At 39.3% G+C, this 20336-nt stretch overlaps 1 protein-coding gene across 5 annotated transcripts in view; it reads left to right on the forward strand.

The window, feature by feature from the left end:
- Positions 1-5657: 5657 nt before the first annotated feature.
- RBBP8 (RB binding protein 8, endonuclease) overlaps positions 5658-20336 on the forward strand; it is a 42263-nt gene continuing 27584 nt past the window's right edge. The window contains exons 1-5 of one of the 5 annotated variants that reach the window (XM_040547844.1): positions 10663-10786; positions 12105-12241; positions 12756-12812; positions 13438-13656; positions 18803-18845. In XM_040547844.1, the coding sequence (XP_040403778.1) occupies positions 13545-13656; positions 18803-18845 (155 nt within the window). In that variant the 5' untranslated portion in view covers positions 10663-10786; positions 12105-12241; positions 12756-12812; positions 13438-13544. Of the gene's footprint in view, positions 5791-10582; positions 10787-10832; positions 11219-12104; positions 12242-12755; positions 12813-13437; positions 13657-18802; positions 18846-20336 lie in introns of those variants that run through there. The other 4 variants (XM_040547841.1, XM_040547843.1, XM_040547842.1 and 1 more) reach the window with 4 other exon arrangements.

Raw genomic sequence — 20336 nt, forward strand, 5'->3', positions numbered from 1 at the left:
TTCCAGAATTAGTCCAGCAATGCACTAGCATGGTAGCTGTAAGTCATTATATGGTTTCCCATGAAATTAAGACTTGAAAAACATTAGTGTTATAGGAATAAGGTTTTAGGTACTGTGCATGTGCCAGCTTCCCAGAATTCTGATCCTTTTTATGTATTGAAAAGGGCTGAGCACTTGCCCCTTCTGACATGCTACCACTGATGGTTTTGTTTAAAATGAAGCATAGACTTTGTTTAACAGTGGGCCCATCACTGTTGCCTGCCCTGCCCAGGTTTGCCAGTACTGCAGTATCCTCTGATTCTGTGACATGACTCTCTTGTAGGTGCAGAATAGAAACAACTGGCCATAGATGACGGAAGCTGAGGAACTGAGAGAGGGAACAGAGGAGACTGGATGAAACAAGTAGACCCAATTCATCTCCCTGTTGGTTCCATTAACTTTAACAGAAATTAATTTAGTTCAGTGTGATTAAGCCAAGACTTAAGGAACTGCTCAGACACCTGGGGACTGTGGATACCTGTTAGAGGTATTGAACTTAATATGAGAAATAATGACAAATAAGACCAAAAAAAGGCTATCAAAAGTCAGAGGTTCTTTCCTCTTTATATAAAGAACAAATCAAAAAAATATATATGAGAACAGAACACATTTATTTTTTATTATGGACATCCATGGGAAACAGGACATTGTTAAGGAATCAGATATATGAGCTAGAAAGATAGAAACACCAGTTTCTATCGGTTTTCTGTAGGTTACTCATTTGATCTGAGGGTGACTACTTTTGAAACAACAGAGGATAACCAGATTCAGCATCCCTTTTCATAGTGTCTTTTAATCTAACAATGCTGTAGTTTGTGAAGTGGATGAAAAAGGAGATTAGCTACCTTGGAGATAGACAGATGAAGGAAGACTGGTCTTATTCTGTATATTCTATATATACAGTCACAGCTCTCGACAAATTACTGTCATTTAAACCTAGAAGAGCAGCCAGTAGAGAAGCAAAACCACTAAATATGATGAAGTGCATTTCCTTAAAAATGTTCTTATGATTCCTCTTTTCTGACATGCAACACAGTACCTCAATGCTTGCCAAGGTAAAAGGACACGTCTGACACATGGTGTTACCTGGCAGGCAAGAGGCATGATGGAGAAACCCTGAGATGCAGCTGGGGAGTCTACCACTTAACAGGTTTCTCTGAGCACAAGGCATTACTAGGCAATGTGCTTTCCTGCTTATTGCAACAGGATGCTGCTACACCACTCCCACAGAACCAAATTCACCAGAGTAGATGGTGACAGCTGGTTAGTGATCCGCTGGGTGATGCACTGAACTGATCCAAGCACATCTATGGTTCAAGTCACAGGCTAACTCTGAGCTCCCTGATAGCCCATGCTTCCACATAGGAAGCCTGCTGCTTAAGACAGTACCATCTGAAAAAGAAGAAAAATAACAGAAAAGTATTTATTAATTAGACAAAAAAAAAAAAAAAAAAAAAAAAGCAATGCCACTTCTGTTTCATGCTTTATAATTCTTAATGTTGATCATCTATATAACAAATATTCACTCTCCTGTAAAGACTCACTTCCTAACAAAAAAGGCCAAAGTATTCCTAAACGTCTATAAAATGATAAGCTGCAATGCTTGGTAATAATAATAAAGACAATAGACAAGAAGGAAAAACAGTTTGAGGGGATATTGATAGTTTGTGGAAGTCTTTTTTTTTTTTCTTTTTTTTTCTTTTTTTTTTCAACGTAATAACCAGTTACTCTGACAGAGAGAGTGCTGGAGAGGGCCACTTTTACGGATGACTTCTTTGAATTGGGCAAAAATAGAGGTTCCATTTTTGAGGGCTCTTACAACATTCCCTGACAGCATGCCTACAGGAAGACCTCTGTACAGCCAGAAGTTGACAAAACTGATTTCCCTTCTTGAATTACTGAAATGGTCTGACTGTTAAAGACAGTCTTCAGAACTGGGGAGAAAGAGGGCGACTGACACCTATAAGAGGAATATTTTGAGGCTTTTTCCTCTCAGAGAAAAATAGCCAAGCTTTTGTATCAGGCCTACTGTTGTATTGAGAATAACGATAGTTCTCTTGTAATACATAGGTGTATATATGTGTATGTGTGTATATATATATTATATATATACTGCCAATGAATGGTGCTGCTGTCTCAGCTGAGGGAAATAAGAAATTTGTGTCATTAGCAAATCAGTAGTAACAATTTTTAAAACTGTTCTTGCTCAGAAAAGCATCAGAAAATACTTTTATTTGCATCCTTTGGCCCACTTAGAGGCAGTTAACTGCTACCTACCTGCCTGCCTGCTCCATCCAAGATAGGACGTGGTCTGTTTTTCAGGTTGCTCTTTATGAACCAAAGGTCTCACTGTCCTTACACTGCTACAAAACCAGTCAAGAAGAGAGGTATTACCTAACTCTGATAGGGTGTGGGGGCATATGTGTTATCTGAATTTGTTTGTGAAAGCACTGAGCAGCTTTTGATAGCTACAGGGAGGTATGTTGTAAACTCTCTGTAATGAATACTTGTAGACATGAATGTTTGTGCATACCTTTACTATAAGAACAAGTTCGAGCCTGCACCATTTAGATTGTCTTACTTTTCAGAATTGCATCTCTCTGAGTCTCTTCTCCCAAAGAAGATTTCATGTGATCATTGTATAAGTTGAAAGAATTTACAGACAAGCATTATGTGACTTTTCTCAGATGAAGTTGCAGATGAGGAAAAATATATATAATTTATTCTCAATTGGAAAACCATTTAATAATAGGTTTTATTTGAAAAAGATCCCCTTACGGTAAATTATATTAGAAATAAGAAAGGATTTGGATTTCATTACTTCTTTAGGAGGAAAAGAAATCTCTCTCACAGACAAATCTGAGCAAATCCGATAGTACAGTATTTATCTCCATGGTATATGTATTTTTAGAACTGTCATGACTTACAAGGCTGAGAAAAATAGTCAAGTGATGCTTATCCTAAACTGTACTGATACATACAATAACCATTGTCTCTAATACCTTTGCTTTTTAATTCTGAAAAAATATTTTTTTTGCAACTTGTGGAAGTGAGGCCATAAAAGCATAATTTAGGGCCTCAACCCTGCCAGCAACCATACATGAGAAGACCCCACTGAATGTGTAAAGTGTGTACATGGTGGTTTATGTTTGGGAAGGAGAAAAGGTGTTCTAACTCTTCTTTAAGGTAACCAGATCAAATAATCATATCAAATAATAAACATCTCTTTTGTCCCTATACCCATCAGACTCCAGTAAGCAGTTACATTGCAAGCCCAATGTGCTTTAAAGGCCCATTATCGGATCCGCTGTAAGGCGCCAGGTTTAATCTAGAGAAAAGGTATTGAGAAAGCTGGCATTTATTATATCCACTTAAAAATGGTCCAAATGTCCTTCCCTCAGTCCTGCTGTTGCCATGATGAACTCAGGATGTGAGAAGAAAAATTTCCAATGGCATCTTTTATGAGGCCATCTGACACAGCTGGAAGGAGTAGACCAACTTTGAAGCACAACAGCTTTTCTCTAGTCTACTGGGCAAGCAGAACCTTTTCCACATAGTCTAACAGCTATTTGGGGTTGTAATATACCTATGTTAATCAGTTGGGCAGTTTATCCAATTACATGACACCCATTAAAACAAATTGAAGCCAGTGATTCCAGACAGTATTTCCACACTGGAAGTGAATTTACAGTTCCAAATGTAGTGGCTGTGAAAAGGGCTTGGAGTCTTTAATAACTTCAGTTTCATATGGCACAAAAAAATATCGCATATCTAGAAACCAACATCTCCATCACAGCTGGCATTGATGCCCAATTATTCAGTATAGCCCACTGAATCACCAAAACCACTTCCTGCAGCGGACTTCCCTGTAAATCACTTCTCCAATACTGACCAAGCCCAGCCCTGCTTAGTTGTATGAAATCGTACCCTAAGGTGGTGTGACTGCAAGCACAAACAGGGTACATCTGTCATGTCAGCTCTGTTAGTAATCCAGTTGCTTTCTTCAGAATTAAGCCTTTTCAAGGCTGTCAGAAAAAATGTAGTCTTATAAGAAGGGTAACTATAGTGCAATAGTAGTGCAATAATCTGAATAGAGTGTATATAAATATCAGCATTTTTTCTTTTACCTATCCTGGTCAATGATGAAAGAGCTGCCCATGTTGCACAACACCGGTAGAATTTGATGGTAACTTCCTGTTGTGACTACTTACTAGTTGTCTGGTAACTAGTATTGAAATGTGTAAGAAATTAAGACCTAAAAAAGGACAAATTATACCACTGTGGGATCATTTTATGGACAAACACAGGTTTCAAAAGTTACTCAGAGTCTCTGACAACATTAAATAGAGAAAAATTTGTCAAGATAGAGCTTTTAAATTTAAGTGCCTGAATAAAAGATTAAGGAATCTGCCTAAGCATAGGTTTAGCAGACTGATTGTACGTACCCATGATCACATTTCCAAAGAGTGCTAAGCTTCTATGGCTCCTACTGATTTTAGTCAACAACTCCAACAATCACAGCAGGAGATCTGAAAATTATGGTCTATATTTGTATTTGAAAGAAAGTAATAAGTTTGCACAGATGCAGGGTTCTGTTGGGGCATATCCTGCCTACAGCTTGAATAAATATGGTATATGCAGGACTGATGTGCAAGTATTCTTGCCCCCCAGCCATGAATACGAAGCAGCGCAGCTGCTGCTTACAGCCCGAGTGCTATTGTAGCAGGGCAGCTGCTGTATCCTTCAGAAAAGGGTGTTGCCTCACAAGTAGTTCCTCATGGTTATGGAAGCATGTCCCAGACACTTCATGTTCTCTGACCAGTTTCACCTTGAAATATCATGTGCGGTAATTCAGGGCGAGCTTCCACTGACCCAGAGCTCCACCGAAGGCACGAGGTGCACATTCCACGTGCAAGCTCCCAGGCTCCCGTCGCCCGCACGTAACAAAGCCGTGCTGAGTCCTACACATGCAGTAGGTATACTCAGACACAGAGCAGGACTGGAAATTAGGAGAAATTAGAGCCTAATTTTGTTTGTTTGCTTGTTTGTTTGCTTGTTTGTGTGGTTGGTTGTTGTTGCTGTTTTCTTTCCTGGTTACACTCGAGACTTGGTGTTATTTGACTATAAGAAGTGTGCAAGGTTAGTACTCTAAAAATGGTATTTTCTTTCCCATCTCCCTCTGCATTTATGCTGAGCAAGACCTCTAGCCCAGTGCATCAGCACCTAAAATGAAAGAAACCGTCTAACAATACGATCTTGTTACATTTCCCGAGGATGTATCACTCCCCCACCCCTCAGTAAATTATTTTGCTGGAGGCTACATCATTCTCCCCGAGCGGTACGCGCGGGGAGTTGACAGAGGCGTGAATAATTCACCGCGCACGAAGCCTCCCCGGCGAGCTGAGCCGCAGCATGTTGGGCCCGGCCTTTGATGCGAACTGGTTGTGCTGGTTCCTGGGCGCCCCGGGAACCGGTCGGACGGGCCTGTTATGCCAACAAATTCTGGTATGATTCCACGCTCTCCAGAATGCAGAAACCTGCCCGGCCAGTTAAATGAAAGGCATATTAGGTTATCCATTGCACATTGTATATATCTTAGGCGCAGCAGATCTCCTCTCGGCACTCTCTAGTGTGGTCCACGGTGGCTTCCTCATCTCACTTACACTTGAGGTTTATAGCTGGAGGGGAAGTCAATAGTAAATATTTATCACCCCGATCAAGAACTGAACTTTTCACAATTCAAACAGAAGGGTGAGTTTTGAAAGTCTTTCTTTAAAATTCATTTAAGATAACCTTAAGCAAAACTTTATCTTGTGCTTGAAGTGGTATAATGGCTATCTCCTTAACGTGCCTGGGTACTGCCAGTCTCTGTGGTGCTCGCTGCCAGCATTTTTGCGAGAGCGGCTTTCCGACCCCGCTGTGTGCAGCTCAACATCTGGCTGCAGGAGTATTTACTGGAGAGACAGCTAAGGAACCAAGCACAGGAATGAGAGAAGCTTCACTGCCAATGACTTGGTGTATTGAGCATGTCACTGAAGTGTTGCCTCTTGGTCTTCTCTTTCATACTGCGTTTTTGTAATCCCTGCCTCACAGTAACACTTGTCGTGACAAGGCAGAGTGCCATTCCACTAGGATGTGCAGTTACTAATTTTTCCTAGGCTTTTTTTTAATCGTTCAGTTTTATAAAGTGAGTTAATTAAACCTAGATTGACATGCTCAGAATTGGCTTCTTGGTAAGATAGGAAATGTGGTTGTCATTCTTATTGCTTTCTTTCTGTATACTTCTTAGAAATATTCCTCTTTAGAAAATAATGAGTAACGGTGGTGGCAATGGTAATGAAAAGCAGTCCTAGTCTTAAAGAGTAGGCAGACCTGAAGGTTGTACCTGTATCTGCAACTGAATCCATTCACAGGTATGGTGTCAAATAAGAAAAATTAAACAGTGTGAAAACAAAAGCTGTGGAATCTGGTAACTGATTAACTACTGGAGCACAGAAGTACTTGCTGAGCTGAATAGAAAGGAATGAAGACAGGTTTTGTCATGCCTGTTAGGACAAAATAACTCTTTAACTTAAGTAAATGTGAATCTTCTCACCATCCGTGTAACTACATTTTTGAAAACCCTTGCATAGGTACTTCCATCTACCTGGAAATCTTAATTTAGTCTGTCTTGAAGTGAAACAATTACAAGTTCTCTTTCATGATGTTAAAAACAAATAAATCAGTGTCCCCAGTGGACATAAACCACTAGATTAAAAAAAATATTTATATGGGATTAGGTAAGAGTTTATGGTAGTCACATAACAGGAAGGTTCAGTTATGGAAGCGTTTACTGCTTGCTATTTCCAGGTTGATGTGAAAACGAACATTATCCTTTTGCAGAGCGCCAATAAAAAGGCCTCCTGAGCAGCTAAAAAAATCAATGAACAGCAAATTGAAATGACCTTCTCATTAACAGCATTGCATCTGTGTGTTAAAATTGTTCTTCAAGGTGTGGGTACACAGAAAAGAACATAGGGAAAGTTTTGCACTCCCACAGAAGCTACAAATGTTCAGCAGAAAAAAAAATGTATTTATCATCACAGTTGATTTCCCTATCAAATACAGAATGAAAAATTGCTAAGGAATAAACTATTCTCAAAAGCCAAAATTGTAACTGGCTGAACTGTGTGGTTTGAGCAGAGACTGTGTAGAACCTCTAAAATGTTACAAGGGAGCTTTGATTTCTAAAGCTATAGATGGGACCACAATATATTTAAAAAAAAAAATGAACCAAATAAATTAGCTTTTCAAAAGACTGCTTGCCATCTTCTGCTTCTGCAGTTTGTTCTGTTTTATTTGGGTTTTCCTTTGCTGTTTTTTTTTTTTTTTTGGGGGGGGGGGGAGGTGGCAGGCAGGGGCTATCATTTGGGGATCTTTTTTTTCCTCAAAAGGTAAGTAAAATACTGTTTCCCATTTGTTATTTCTCTTTCGCTTGTTTTCCTGTCCTGAATTCTTGTCATTCACTACACCAAAAGGTAGGTGGCATGATTTTGTATGCAGACATGTAAACATTTACTTCAGCCTTCCAAGCTGAAATAACCTTCCAAGGCTGATATATACATATATATGCAAAAGTACTCAACACTATTCATGTCAGCCCAAGAAACATCAGTAAGAGCAAAACATCTCTGCGTGCAGATAACACACACAGGTGCTCCTCCTTAGAGTCTGAGGACCAGCAACACTGCACTGGAGTCCTGAAACAGCATCCCTCAGGTTTCTTTTTTTCTTTCTCCATCAAGGATCTCTAAAAGACCTGAGAGTTTCAGTTGAACAAATCCTGGCTGTTTCTGACTACAGATGAGGAGCAGTGAAAGCACTTCAGAGAAGAGGGTCTCTTAAAGTGAACATTGTTGCTGGCATCAGGGAATTTGATCTTGGCTCAGTTTCAAAAGCGGCTACACAAGCAGCTCGAGAAGAATGAAATTCAACTAGTGGGGGGCGATGGAGTGGCAGAAAAAGCAAATACCGGTGCCAGACAGCATTGGTATGCTCTGTGTGCATTCCCAGGTGTAAGAAACCTACCATTCAGAGGACTGCCAGTTCCTGTAAGGTTTAAACCCCGTTGAGGCAGCAGCTGAACTGCCACATGCTCCTGTTCGCTGCATCTGAAGCTGCATGCCTTTGATGCCCTTACTGGCAACTGCAACATAAAGTTAACGAAATGAACATGCCTAGGAATTGAGCAATATATTTATCCCTCAGTGCAGAGGGCAATACTCCCTGCCAGTCAGGGAGGCTGTGAGCACACTGGCCCTGTGTGTATACGTGCAATCTGCTAAATCTTACATAAATAAATAAGGACTTAACTATTGTATATATATATTTATATATACAGGAAGAGAGTGATATATTTATCATTGTGTTTAAAGCAATTAAAATATTTAAATTAGAGTTCCCAGTGTAATTCAAAGCTGGTTTTAATCTTTGTATCTAAATTTGAAGTAATGGGAGAAAAAAAAAAAAAAAAAGTAAGCTATCTGCTAATCTCTTTTAATCTTATTTTGTATGCATATGCATTGGGCTAGGTCACCTACTGTTATCTGAATGGTTAGAAACACTGATGCAGTCTCTATCACCAAAAAAAGAAGTGGGTGAGGCATAATGGCTTTTCTTAATTTTTATTTTATCTGTGTTGCAACACTGTAGTACTCTTAAAATAGAAATTCAGTCATTAGTTGATATGCTGGTGAATTGGCCAGTCAACAAGAAGGTATTACCACTAAACAGTGGTTGAAGATCAAGAGCTTCACATATTATTAGTAAAGATAAACATTTCAGACCAGCCAGGTCTAAACTGGGCTGGGACTAAATTAGATTTCCTTCTTCAGAGTTGTTCATGGATAAGTAGTCTGTCACCTAGCTTAATATGTCATATTAAGGGCTACTTTGAAAACTGGACATGAGCCATGACTACAAAAAGTATTGCCTCTGTTCAAGCTGAACATTGGTGAGGTTTTTTTTTCCCACAGTGTTATTGTCTAGGTGTGGCATTTACTCTTAAGAGATGAATGAGATGAGTTCCAGTTAGACGAGTCAGCTTAAGACATATTAAGTGGATGTGGAATATAAGACTCTTTGGTAGTTTTCTAGTATGTTTAATGAGCCAAGGATCCATGCAGTAATTGGTGATCAAATATGTGATTATGGGATACAAAAAATCAAATAAATCTGGAAAGGAGATAAAGGCAAAGTTCCACTGCTGGTCTTAATCCATTATCACTTACTGTTAAGCCGATAAGGATAGCACTGCAGAACTCAATGGAATTACATTGCTGTAAAGTTCAGCATGAGCAAATACAAGAATAAGCTGCTCATGCAGTTTACTAGCAAATAAAATTGGTGACATTATTTTTATCTAGAGTGCTTCCTATAAACAGAAAGAAAAGCCTGGCTTGTGGTAAACACCTGAACAACAAACAAGGCTATTTTATTGCTACTTATCAGGTCTATGCATATATTTAAAACATCTGTTTCTCTTAACCCCAAGGAAACACTTTTCTACATCACTAACTTTTAGATTATAGAAGCTTCAGAAATAGAATAAAAAGCTGTCAGTGAGACAGTTCTTGCAGTGGTTATTTAAGAATAGCAGAGTGTCTATCACAACCTACGATGACAGTCTCTTCCATAAGATGCATCTACTTTTAGTTCTATGTATATTGATATTATGGTATACCAAACTATCAGCTTAAGTAATATGCTGCTGAGCTACGAAACATTGGATTTATTTTATTTTAGTTGAAAAATAGTGATTAAACAATGGTAAGGAATTAGTGGAAATGTTAACCTCTTCCACAACAAAGATTTTTGAAGTACTTCAAAATTCAAGGTATATAGTTGATGGGAAACTCAGAGTATATTTGACAAAGCTGAACAGATTTGAAGCCTGCTTAATCACGGGTCGTTTAGGACTCCTTTCTGACAGAATTTCAACATTTTTTAGAAATATTACAATTGTATTTCAGATCCAATTTTATCTATGCTGTAGCTCTGTATTTATGATATATTCTGGAGATTTGAGTGATATATGTAACAAGATGAAGCAGCTACTAACATCTATTAAATACCAGAACACCTATCTTTTTAATACCGCAATTAATAGACTAGAAAGTGTATGCTTGCAGCACTTGCCCTTGCAACGACCAGTGTGTCCTCTCAGGATGCCACTAAGCTGCCTATGTGTTTTAATAGTAAAGAGGAAATCGTGTGGAGGCAGAATAATATTTCTGGAAAGCAGTGTTTTGTTTCTACTTCATGACCAAGGCAAGCTACAAACTAAAGATGAAGAGGTGTACTTCATGGCAGACAGCAGGATTGGTCCCAAAGAATAAAAGAACGTTGATCTGCAATTTGGGGGGGGGGGGGAATCACATCGGCAAAAATCTTAAGTGACACAAAAAGCAGGCTCCAGCAGTCGAGGCAGCACGGTAACGCTGGCACTTCCGTGTCGCTTTGTGCCTGACGGGTTTAACGCTTGCCCACGCCCGCCCCGCGCCCCTCTCCTCCCTCAAGCTGCTCTCACTGGACAGCCCAACGGCCACAACGGCCCCCACCGCCAGCTGGCGACGGGAGCCGCCCCCCGACCCCTGTCCCCTCACGGCGCCGCTCTCGCGAGACCCGCCGCGATATCTGCCGCTGGGGCCGCAGCCGGCGGCTTCCCCTTTTCCCGCCGTTTCGCGCGGAGCCGCCGGGAGCCAACCAGGTAACGGCGCTCCTCCCCCCCGCCCCCCCCCCACCCCCCCCCTCCCGGGTCCGGCCGCGGGGCTGTGGCGAGGTGGAGCCACGGGCGGACGGGCGGGGGACACGGAGCGGGGGGCGCTGGGCGATGCTTGCCTGGACATGAGCCGGCAGCGTGCCCGGGTGGCCAACAAGGCCAACGGCATCCTGGCTTGTGTCAGGGGTAGTGTGGCCAGCAGGAGCAGGGAGGGGATCGTCCCGCTGTACTCTGCTCTGGTGCTGGAGCGAGTCCGGAGAAGGGCTGCGGAGCTGGTGAGGGGTCTGGAGCACAAGTCCTGTGAGGAGCGGCTGGGGGGTGTTTAGTCTGGAGAAGAGGAGGCTCGGGGCAGGCCTTATCGCTCTCTATAGGTATCTGAAAGGAAGCTGTGGGGAGCTGGGGGTCGGCCTCTTCTCACAGGTAACTAGCAATAGTACCAGAGGGAATGGCCTCAAGTTGCGCCAGGGGAGGTTCAGGTTGGAAATGAGGTGACATTTCTCCTCAGGAAGAGCAGTCAGGCATTGGGACGGGTTGCCCAGGGAGGTGGTGGTGTCACCGTACCTGGGGGTGTTTAAGGTAAAGGCTGGACGTGGTGCTTAGGGACATGGTTTAGTGGGTGACATTGGCAGTAGGATGATGGTTGGACCAGATGATCTTGGAGGACTTTTCCAACCTCAATTATTCTATGAAGGGGCACCCCTGTGGTCCTGGGGCTGCCACACTCCCTGCCAGCAGGAGGGAGGCTCGTGAGGGGTGGCTGTGTGCTGCCTAACCTGGCTGTGCACCCAGCTCAGGTGCTTTGCTTTGCCCACACCTGGAAGTCAGCTAATAAGCTGCTGTTGCTGAGTGCCTCTTGCACCTGAGCAGCCGCCCAGGTGTGTCGGAGGGTCTCTTAGAACACTTGTTGGGGGCCCTCTCTTTGAAGACAGGTTGGACACCTGTAGAAAGCAATGTATCACTTTGGGATCTTGAGGCAGGTGAAGCTTGGGAAAACCCATTGATTATTTTCCTGTTTGTAGAGATACTGATTGTTTCCAGCAACCTTTTCCCTTTTTTTTTTCTTACAATATTTTTTGTGGGGGGAAAAAAAACACAACAAAACCATTGGAGATTAATTCTTTTTAATTCTGGAGTCAGGTGCACTTGAAAATGATTGGAGATATTCAACCCTGAGACAATAAGCACAAACAAGTTTGTTGATTTCATTGCCCTAGTGCTCAACAGAGAAAAAGATGGTTTCTGAGGTATCTGCGTGTGGTTGAAGGTAGAAAAATAAGAGTTTAAAAGACCTTCCTAATGTCACTAGGCAATCGGTTCCACAAAGAAGTATTGTAAGATGGCTTAATCTGACAGCACACAAAGCGAAGCATTTCAGCTCAGAAGATGCAAGCAGAGTGCCATTCAACTTCAGCCGAAGAATTGTAGGCATTCCTATTTGAAAAGGTAATTTGTTTTTCTGTTAAGGACTATTCTCAAAATAAGAACATAAGCTAGGTTGAAATCAGGTACTGACATGGGCACTGAATTTTCTAGAGATGTAGAATATTAAAGCAAATTTGGAGGTACCGAATGATTACCGATGGTTCCATCAGCTACCATTACTGTAGCATTTTAGTGTCCTTACACAGTATTCCTGTGTTGTTGAAAATGATGCTTTATTCCATTACTTTTATTCTATTTTAAAAATGGGCATTCTGAAATAAAAGTGACTTGCTTAAGACTATACACAAAGATTTGAGAAAGAAGACATGAACCAAGGCTTCCAGGTCCTAGACAAGGTCATTAACCGGTGGCCTAAACAGTTTCTCATGGTGACCAGTTAAACCAGTAGCTGCATACGCAGGGAACCAAAGGGCAGAGATTACATGAGTATTTCCATATTGGACACCCCATGCACCAATTAGAGTTGAATCACCTTGGCTCAGACCCAGATCTGAGTACCACACTTCCCCTGTAGATCACCTGAGGGCATCATCTGTGCTAAGAAACCCTTCAAAAGAAAGAGGAATGACAGGTAAGGTTGTTCTATCTGAATTGTATAGGCAGTCTGACTTTTAAGACAGAGCTCTCTGACTTTGATAGTTCTCCTAGAATACTGACATTTTGGGGACTTAGGAATTCTGAGATTGATTTAGTTCCTTTGTGTTGTGGAGTAGGAATAAATTCAATGTAGAATCAGGAAGACTTCAAGGAGAGCTGAGCTTCTCTTTGCAGAATCTATCATTTGTATCCACATCTATTTACACGTACAATGTTAGAATGCATGTACACAAATGTATCTCTGATAAAACTTCTCACAGTTTTTCTGATGGCAACATTTTGGAAGCACGGGTTACTTTAGAAAACGAGTTCTATTTAACAGTAGTTTACAGGGAGAAAGATTAAAGACTGCTCAGTATTTTTAATCTATTTTTAAGTTGATAGCTGTTTAAGGGGTGGGGAAATGGTAGGAGTGGACAAATTTCTGTTATTTTATTATTACTTGCAGCAAAATCCTTGCCATCTTCCATACTTTCAGGGTGGCTGTCAGTAAATAAGTACAACCTGACAAGAATATGAGTGAGCTTTGTGTTTCATCTCTGGCTGCAAGTTATATTCTGATAAATGCAAACATAAGTGGTGTCGATCTGTCATTACAGGCATACACCTGTCTTCAGGAACAGCTTCATAACTATGTTATTTAAAACTTAAAGTGTGAGAGCGAGCCAGTTCTGCAAATAAGTAAGCTGAGAGCGGAAGAAACAAGATGAATGCATCTGGAGGAACTTGTGGGAGCCCTAATTCTGCAGAATCTTCTGGAGATTTCTTCAAGGAGCTGTGGTCCAAGCTGAAAGAATGTCATGATAAAGAAGTACAAGGTAAAAAGTGAAGTCTCATTTCACAGAAAGCTGTCTCTTGCCACGGTAGAACTTTGAACCAGAATACCACTCTGTCTGCGTGGATCTAAATACATTTTTAAAGTTTTATGTTATGCTTAGGTGAGGGACTGAATGATTACAAATGATCCTTACAGACTGACCACCTAAGCCTGGCTTAACAGGATCAGATTTAAACTACCGAGAAGTATAAATGATTTGCTAGGTCACCTGAGAGAGGAATAACACAATGTTATATGGGATCTGTGTTTGCATAGGAAATATTCAAATGTTGGCTAAGTTTCAATGGTTATGGTTAAAAGTTTCCAAATCAAGTTACTAAATGTATTTTTTTTCCCTTTGGGTTTAGTCACTTGGGATATATTAAAATGGAGGCTGGGACAAGCATTTGCATTACGTCCCCTGACTTATGCCAAATCCCATTGCAGATTCGTATTACTGAAGTGAAAAATATTTCTTCAGTTTTTAGTGTTCAACAATTTCTCAGCAGAACTTATAATAATGTTGTTTATTTTTATGCTATACTTTATGATCTGCATGTTATTTTACTATGGTTCACTGTTAATGTCTTTCCATTCTTCAGCAGTGTAGGAAACTAATAACACTCAAAGATGAATTATTGCACTGAATATTTATATTCTTATAATACTGTTTCAGAAGTAGTATTCATAAAATATTTTGCTAAAAATACTTTAGAAGTAAACTGCTGTGTTTTCTTAAGTCACACAATCCATTTTTTTGGAATGGGTTAGAATAATATTTGACAGCATCTTCAGCAAACACGTTATTATGCATTAAAAAGTATTTTTATTAGTCTGGAATAAAAGCAGGTGATTTTTTTGTGAGTTAAGAGCTGTAGAGATGTTTCATACCTCATGCTGAAAGCCACAGAAGTCTTGGCTCAAGAATTTGCAATGCCAAGCCTTGGTTCTTTGTGTTAGTAACTATTTTTTTTCTTTTTTCAAAAATTTGCATCGGTTTGGTAGCTGAAAGAAAAGATGTACCGGTTAGTATGATATTGTTACATTAAAAAATGAAATGTGTAACCATAAGATACACAATTTTATATTATGTTCAAAACACAAAAAGTCTGTTTTCATGAGGGTTTATTTTTTTTTAATCTTGATGTTTCTTTTCAGAGTGGGTGTGATGTCAGCTACCGATAACACACAGAATTACTGACAGAATAGGATCTGGCAATCTATGGCATGTCTGAACAACAAAAACTTGAAAACCAAAAAGCTCTAATGTAGAGGGTAACGTTAAGTGACCCCTTCTCTAGTTTCTTGGGATGTGCAGCACGTGATTTAACGTTTTGGTTTTCTTTATGCATGTAAAGATACTCTTCAGAACGCATGCTGGGTGGGGCCAGATAATTTTGCCACTAGGCAGACTTTTTCATGCCTAGCCCTTTGTCAGTATGTCCCGCACCGTGTTAGGTAAAATTAGGTCTTCCGTGATAACATCAAAGACATGCCTGAAGGATAGTTAATTTTTTCAAAAGGTGGGGATCCTCTTATAGAAAATGGCACTGGAAGATATTTTAGAAACATCAAACACAGGCTTGCCTGGACTTTGCTTGTTTCTGAAGTCTATAAATAAGAATTAAAATTGACTCATGAGTTTCCAATCTAAATGTCAGCAAAAAATTATTTTAAAGATGGTGGAAGTCGGATTAGGGGAAAGTTAGTAGTTGGAGAAAAAGTCTTTTGCATATACAAGGCACAGGGCACTACCATTGTGGAATTCTTCGGGTAATTCTTCTAATTACAAGTCCATGAAAAGCAGAATTTATGAAGAACAAGTTTGAAACGATCAGATATATTATACAAGTTATAATAGTTGAAGTATTCTGTAGTCTATATTCTATAAATATATAAACTCATACATTTCAAAATGGGTTGCATTGAATTTTTAAATTACTGTATTGTAAAGAATGTTTTTTTTTCCTCCATGTTATCTAAACTCGCCCAGTCCTGCGACTTCATTAGTGAGTGAGAGTTTTTTATTCTTTAAAAGTGATCATTTGCAAAAAATGCTGAAACTCCAAATTTTGGATCTCTTCAGACAAAATAGCCAGCCTGGCACTTCTCTCAAATTCATTGTGACAATCCACAGCCCTTTTTCCAAAGATATTGGACATGGTCAATTTTGGCTGACTTTTCATGGAATTCAAGCATGCTTAGCAACTCAGATTAATGGCTACTAAAAATATGTTTGCTTTCGTTACCTACATGTAAAATGTGTGAAACACTTACATAGCTCACTTGGATCAGAAAGGAATTTAATAATGCTGTTTATTTATAAAGTGACTAAAAATAATTATATGAATACTTCCTGCATGTGTGCCTTATCAACGAGGTTCCTGAGGATGAATTCAAATCTAAAGAACTAAAAAGAACTATATTTCAGTGTAGAAATGCAAGAAGAGAATGTTGCGTACAAGAAATAGCTTTAATTCTTTTTCAATTATTCCTTGATTCTGAAAATGGTTTTGAGGGAATTAGGGTAAAGGGGTGAAGAGGACTGTTGGCCTAGAAGCAGGGAAAGCTATGAGGAAAGCAATCTCATTATTGCTGTAGGAAAGGAAATGGTTGGAAACTCTTCAAAAGTAACAAAAAAAAAAAAAAACAGGGCTGGGAGGGAAGCGAGGAGGTCATCCAATCCATTTCTGTACCCTCAAGGTAGGATTTCATCTATGTCACTGCTGACAGAAGCTTGTCCAACCAATTCCTAGAAAATTTCAGTGATTCTGCTGTTTTCCCAAGCACGGTGAATTTTCAGAAGGTAGAATTAGTGCGTTTGAAAATTCATCAGAACAGTAATGTTCATATCTATTAATTGAAATATTACAAGTACAACTTGCAATTTTCCTAAGATAGTGTTGTGTATTTAATCTGCCTAATGATAGTTTAAAGAAAGTCTCCATCATCTTAATAGAGACAGTGTCATTCACTAGAACACTTATGAGCTTTACATAATGTAGATTTATATAGTCTGTAGCTTGCCTATTTCATAGAAATATTGTGTAAGAGAGGAAGTTGAATTGGGAATGTACACAGTGTAGTTGCACATGTTTATGTGTTTACTAGATTATTAAATGGGGAAATCTGAAAACCCATTCACATTGTTTAAAAGAAAACAAAAAGTTGTCTTAATTACTTTGGTTGAAGTCTGCCCATGCTCTGGAAAAGCAAAAGGAAGAGATTACACCTAATGTAGTAATTCAGTGCTCTTGGATAAATGTAACAAACAGGATTCCTGCCTTCTCGTTGCAATCATTTGAATTAAGAAAAAACACAACCTGTAAGTAACCAGTTAGGTTCCTCCTGCATTCAGGTGAGAGGGGAGATAGTGTTACCTGCAGCACAGTACTGAGCCTTTTGAGCGCTGCCTCTCCGATTTGTGGCTCAGGTTGCCAGTGTTACCATCCTGAATCCTTGCTGAACAGACTGCCTGTTCATACAGGAGATGCATTGTTGTGCAGCTTCATTCCTTCCGATGGGCGTGGAGCAGCATTAAAGCATGCTTTATAGGGGTTCTAATTGCAGATGCCTAATTGACTTGATGAATAGCAACTACTTAAAAAAAAAAATAAACCCTCTTTCTGCGCTGATTTGCATTATAGAACGTAACATCTCACGGGTGTTGAACACCTAGAGGTGAAAGAAGTCGTGCTATATTTCCCAATAACCCTTTTCTGTTTTTTAAGCAGTCATTGCATTCTTATTTCATTGTCTCACTGGCATCTCATAGCCATCTGTGGCATGGTTTCAGTGACTCTCTGGCTGACCTGACCGTTGCGTTCTATGTGTCCTGAGCAGTGAACCTTCTCAAGCAAGTAGTTTGCCCTTTGAGCTGATCCCAGTTAAGTGTGGTAGGTGAAAGGAAAAAAGTCGACTAGCTGCCTTAACCAGCATTTTCTGTCAAAAAAATGTAGTATTGGATATGTGTTTTGGTTTAAATTTAAAATTGTCAGAAGTTTTCCTAAAAGTGTTCTGGTACCAGAAGTTTATATCCTCCAAAAAGACTAATGCTTTTGCAAAAGCTCACAAGACACCTTGTGTTCAAACACAGGTTGCTCACTGCTTTTCACCCTTTGAAAAAAATACCGTCTTAGGAATGTTACGTTGCTTTCTTTTTATTTCTTAAAATTACTGTTGCATATGTAATTAAAAAAAATGTTACACAGTTGGACTCTGATTGTATCCAACCATTTTTTCAGAATAGGAATGTCCAGCTTGCATATGGGTAGTATCACATAAATTTCACTGCATCTCACCTAAGCCAGGCCATACTTAAAGCACCTTTATATTTCTGTACCTGTGCACATTCATCCAGTACCCAAAAGACTGCAAGCAGATTGGCTTGGCTGCTCTCTAGATCAGGCTGTCAGCTGGCCACTCATGCCTGAGAGCATCATTTGGATTTGGAAACCTTTTTACTCACGCACAGAACATACGTTTTGGAGTGTGTATTCCTTACTGGGAGAAGAGCCACAGATTAAATGATCTCTCCTCAATCCACCTTAAGAGGTTCCAGAAAAGCTTTGTCTGAGAGGTTCTGGTAGTGTACCTCCAACAGAACACGTTGTCCTTTTGTATTTAAAGCCTTAAAATGTATTTTGAATAACTTTCCTTTATGCATATCTAATACGTTATTAGATTCACGTATTGCATGCTATGTTTTAAGTGTAGTATTATGCAGTTATATATACACGATTTGTATACAATTTATACACAGAACTTATTTTGTGTCATGTATGCATAGTCAATTAAAATATATTGACAGTACTTGGTATTAGCATGTGTGTTTTTTTGTTTTTTTTTCCTTTTTACAAAGAGGGTGTTTTTATACCCGTTTAAGTGTAAATCCGAGTGTTTAACAAGTCCCTTTTTCCTCAGGATTGTAATAGCTTTATTGGTTTCCAGGATACTGCAGAACATACACAAGACACATACACAAGAACATACACAAGAAATCCAGAATGAACCATTAGTTCCAAATTAGCGACTGTTCTCTCTCTGTTGCAGATACCATTGGCAAAAGGAGAATTTATTTATTGTGTCCACTGACTTTGTTAAGTCAGAATTGTATAACAATATCTTTTTTTCTTTCCACTTTTCAGGCTTACAACTGAAAATATCTAAGTTGAAGAAGGAAAGATGCTTGTAAGTATTCATCCTTATGATGTGATTTACTGAAGGAGAGTCTAAATACAATTAATGAGCGGTAATTCCTGTAAGATCAATTAAGTTCTTGTGGATGTCTCCTTTCAGACATGTAGGAAGTTTTGTTCATTTTAATAATTCAGCTGAAGTCATCTAAAGGTGTAGATACATCTTTGTGGGATGCGTCACCTGAACGCTAGGTTTGTCTTGCTTCAACAAATGTCTGGTAAGGTTTTCCTATCTATACTATTTCTAGGATGCCCATCAACAATGTTGACATTTCTAAAACAAAAGACTATTAGGGAGACATTTTAAAATTGAGGTCAAGTCTTGTCTTGCCACTTACATCTCTTTACAGATAACTTTTTTTATATATTTCTCTTCATGAGGTGTTTGCTTTTAATATCAGCTGAAGTGCTTTAACTCAGCTTTTAGTCATTCAGTTAGGATTCTGGTTTAAAAAAAAAACAATTTACTAATTTTCCGGCACTCCTTATACTTTTAAGACAAATGTGACTTCTTTTGCAGTAAATATTTACTGCTAATCCTATTCTGTTCAATAGAACCAATTTGGGGAAAAAAAATCTGGATTGCGAGATTTATATATACAGTAGAACCCAAGTCCATATTTACAGTCTTAGTCAGCAAAAGAAAAATAAGATTTAGAGCCATATTTAATTAAATGATAAATGACCTGTTAATGTGATGTCCTGTTCAGATTTTTACTTCAGTTTTAACTGTGTTAATATTATATAAGTCCTGTATGATGAATTGCAATTTAAAGTGCTGTGTGGGAGGAATAAAAATGAATTGCTTGTTCTCTTTCCACTTTGGAAAACAATATCATTGTATTTGATACAAGAAATAAAATGTAACTCGTCTTAAAATAAGCAAAAAATACTACATACTTACGTTCCCAGCATTGCTATTTGAAGCAGTAAGATATACGATCTTAGTTTTGAGACAGCAAGCTTGTCTTGCTGTGTTCAGTCTGTGCTTTTACAGAAGTAACATTTACGTTATCATGTCACTTATTAATTCCTGTTAGGTTTCTTAGTTCTCTGTTTTTTGGTTTGTTTCCTTTTTTTTAGTTTCTCAAATTGTGTAAGTGACAAATAAAGTCTCCCCTAGGTTTGAACCTCCTCAAGGCTTGTGTGTTTTGCTTACTTCAGTAAAATGATGCCAATCCTGCTGGTGTTTGGTAATCCACAGTAGTACTTTGCATCCTCAAAGTGTCGCATCTTCTCACATTTCAGCTGCTTTCATATAGATCTAATCTGTTGAGGCTGTAGATTTCCTGCCTATGGTTTTGACTTGTCCACGTGGTGTCATTTGATGCTTTAAGCAGATGCTACAATGTTTTCTCTGCACTTTCTGGGGACTAAATGCTGCAGAGAAGCTGCTAGACAACAGCAGTGGCAGCTGAAGGAACAGTTCAGGCCAGGATCACAAAAGGAAGTGTTGATTAATCACTTCCACAACAGCATCCAT

Source organism: Cygnus olor, chromosome 2 (genome assembly GCF_009769625.2).
Source record: "Cygnus olor isolate bCygOlo1 chromosome 2, bCygOlo1.pri.v2, whole genome shotgun sequence".
In the NCBI taxonomy this organism is placed as follows: Eukaryota; Metazoa; Chordata; class Aves; order Anseriformes; family Anatidae; genus Cygnus; species Cygnus olor.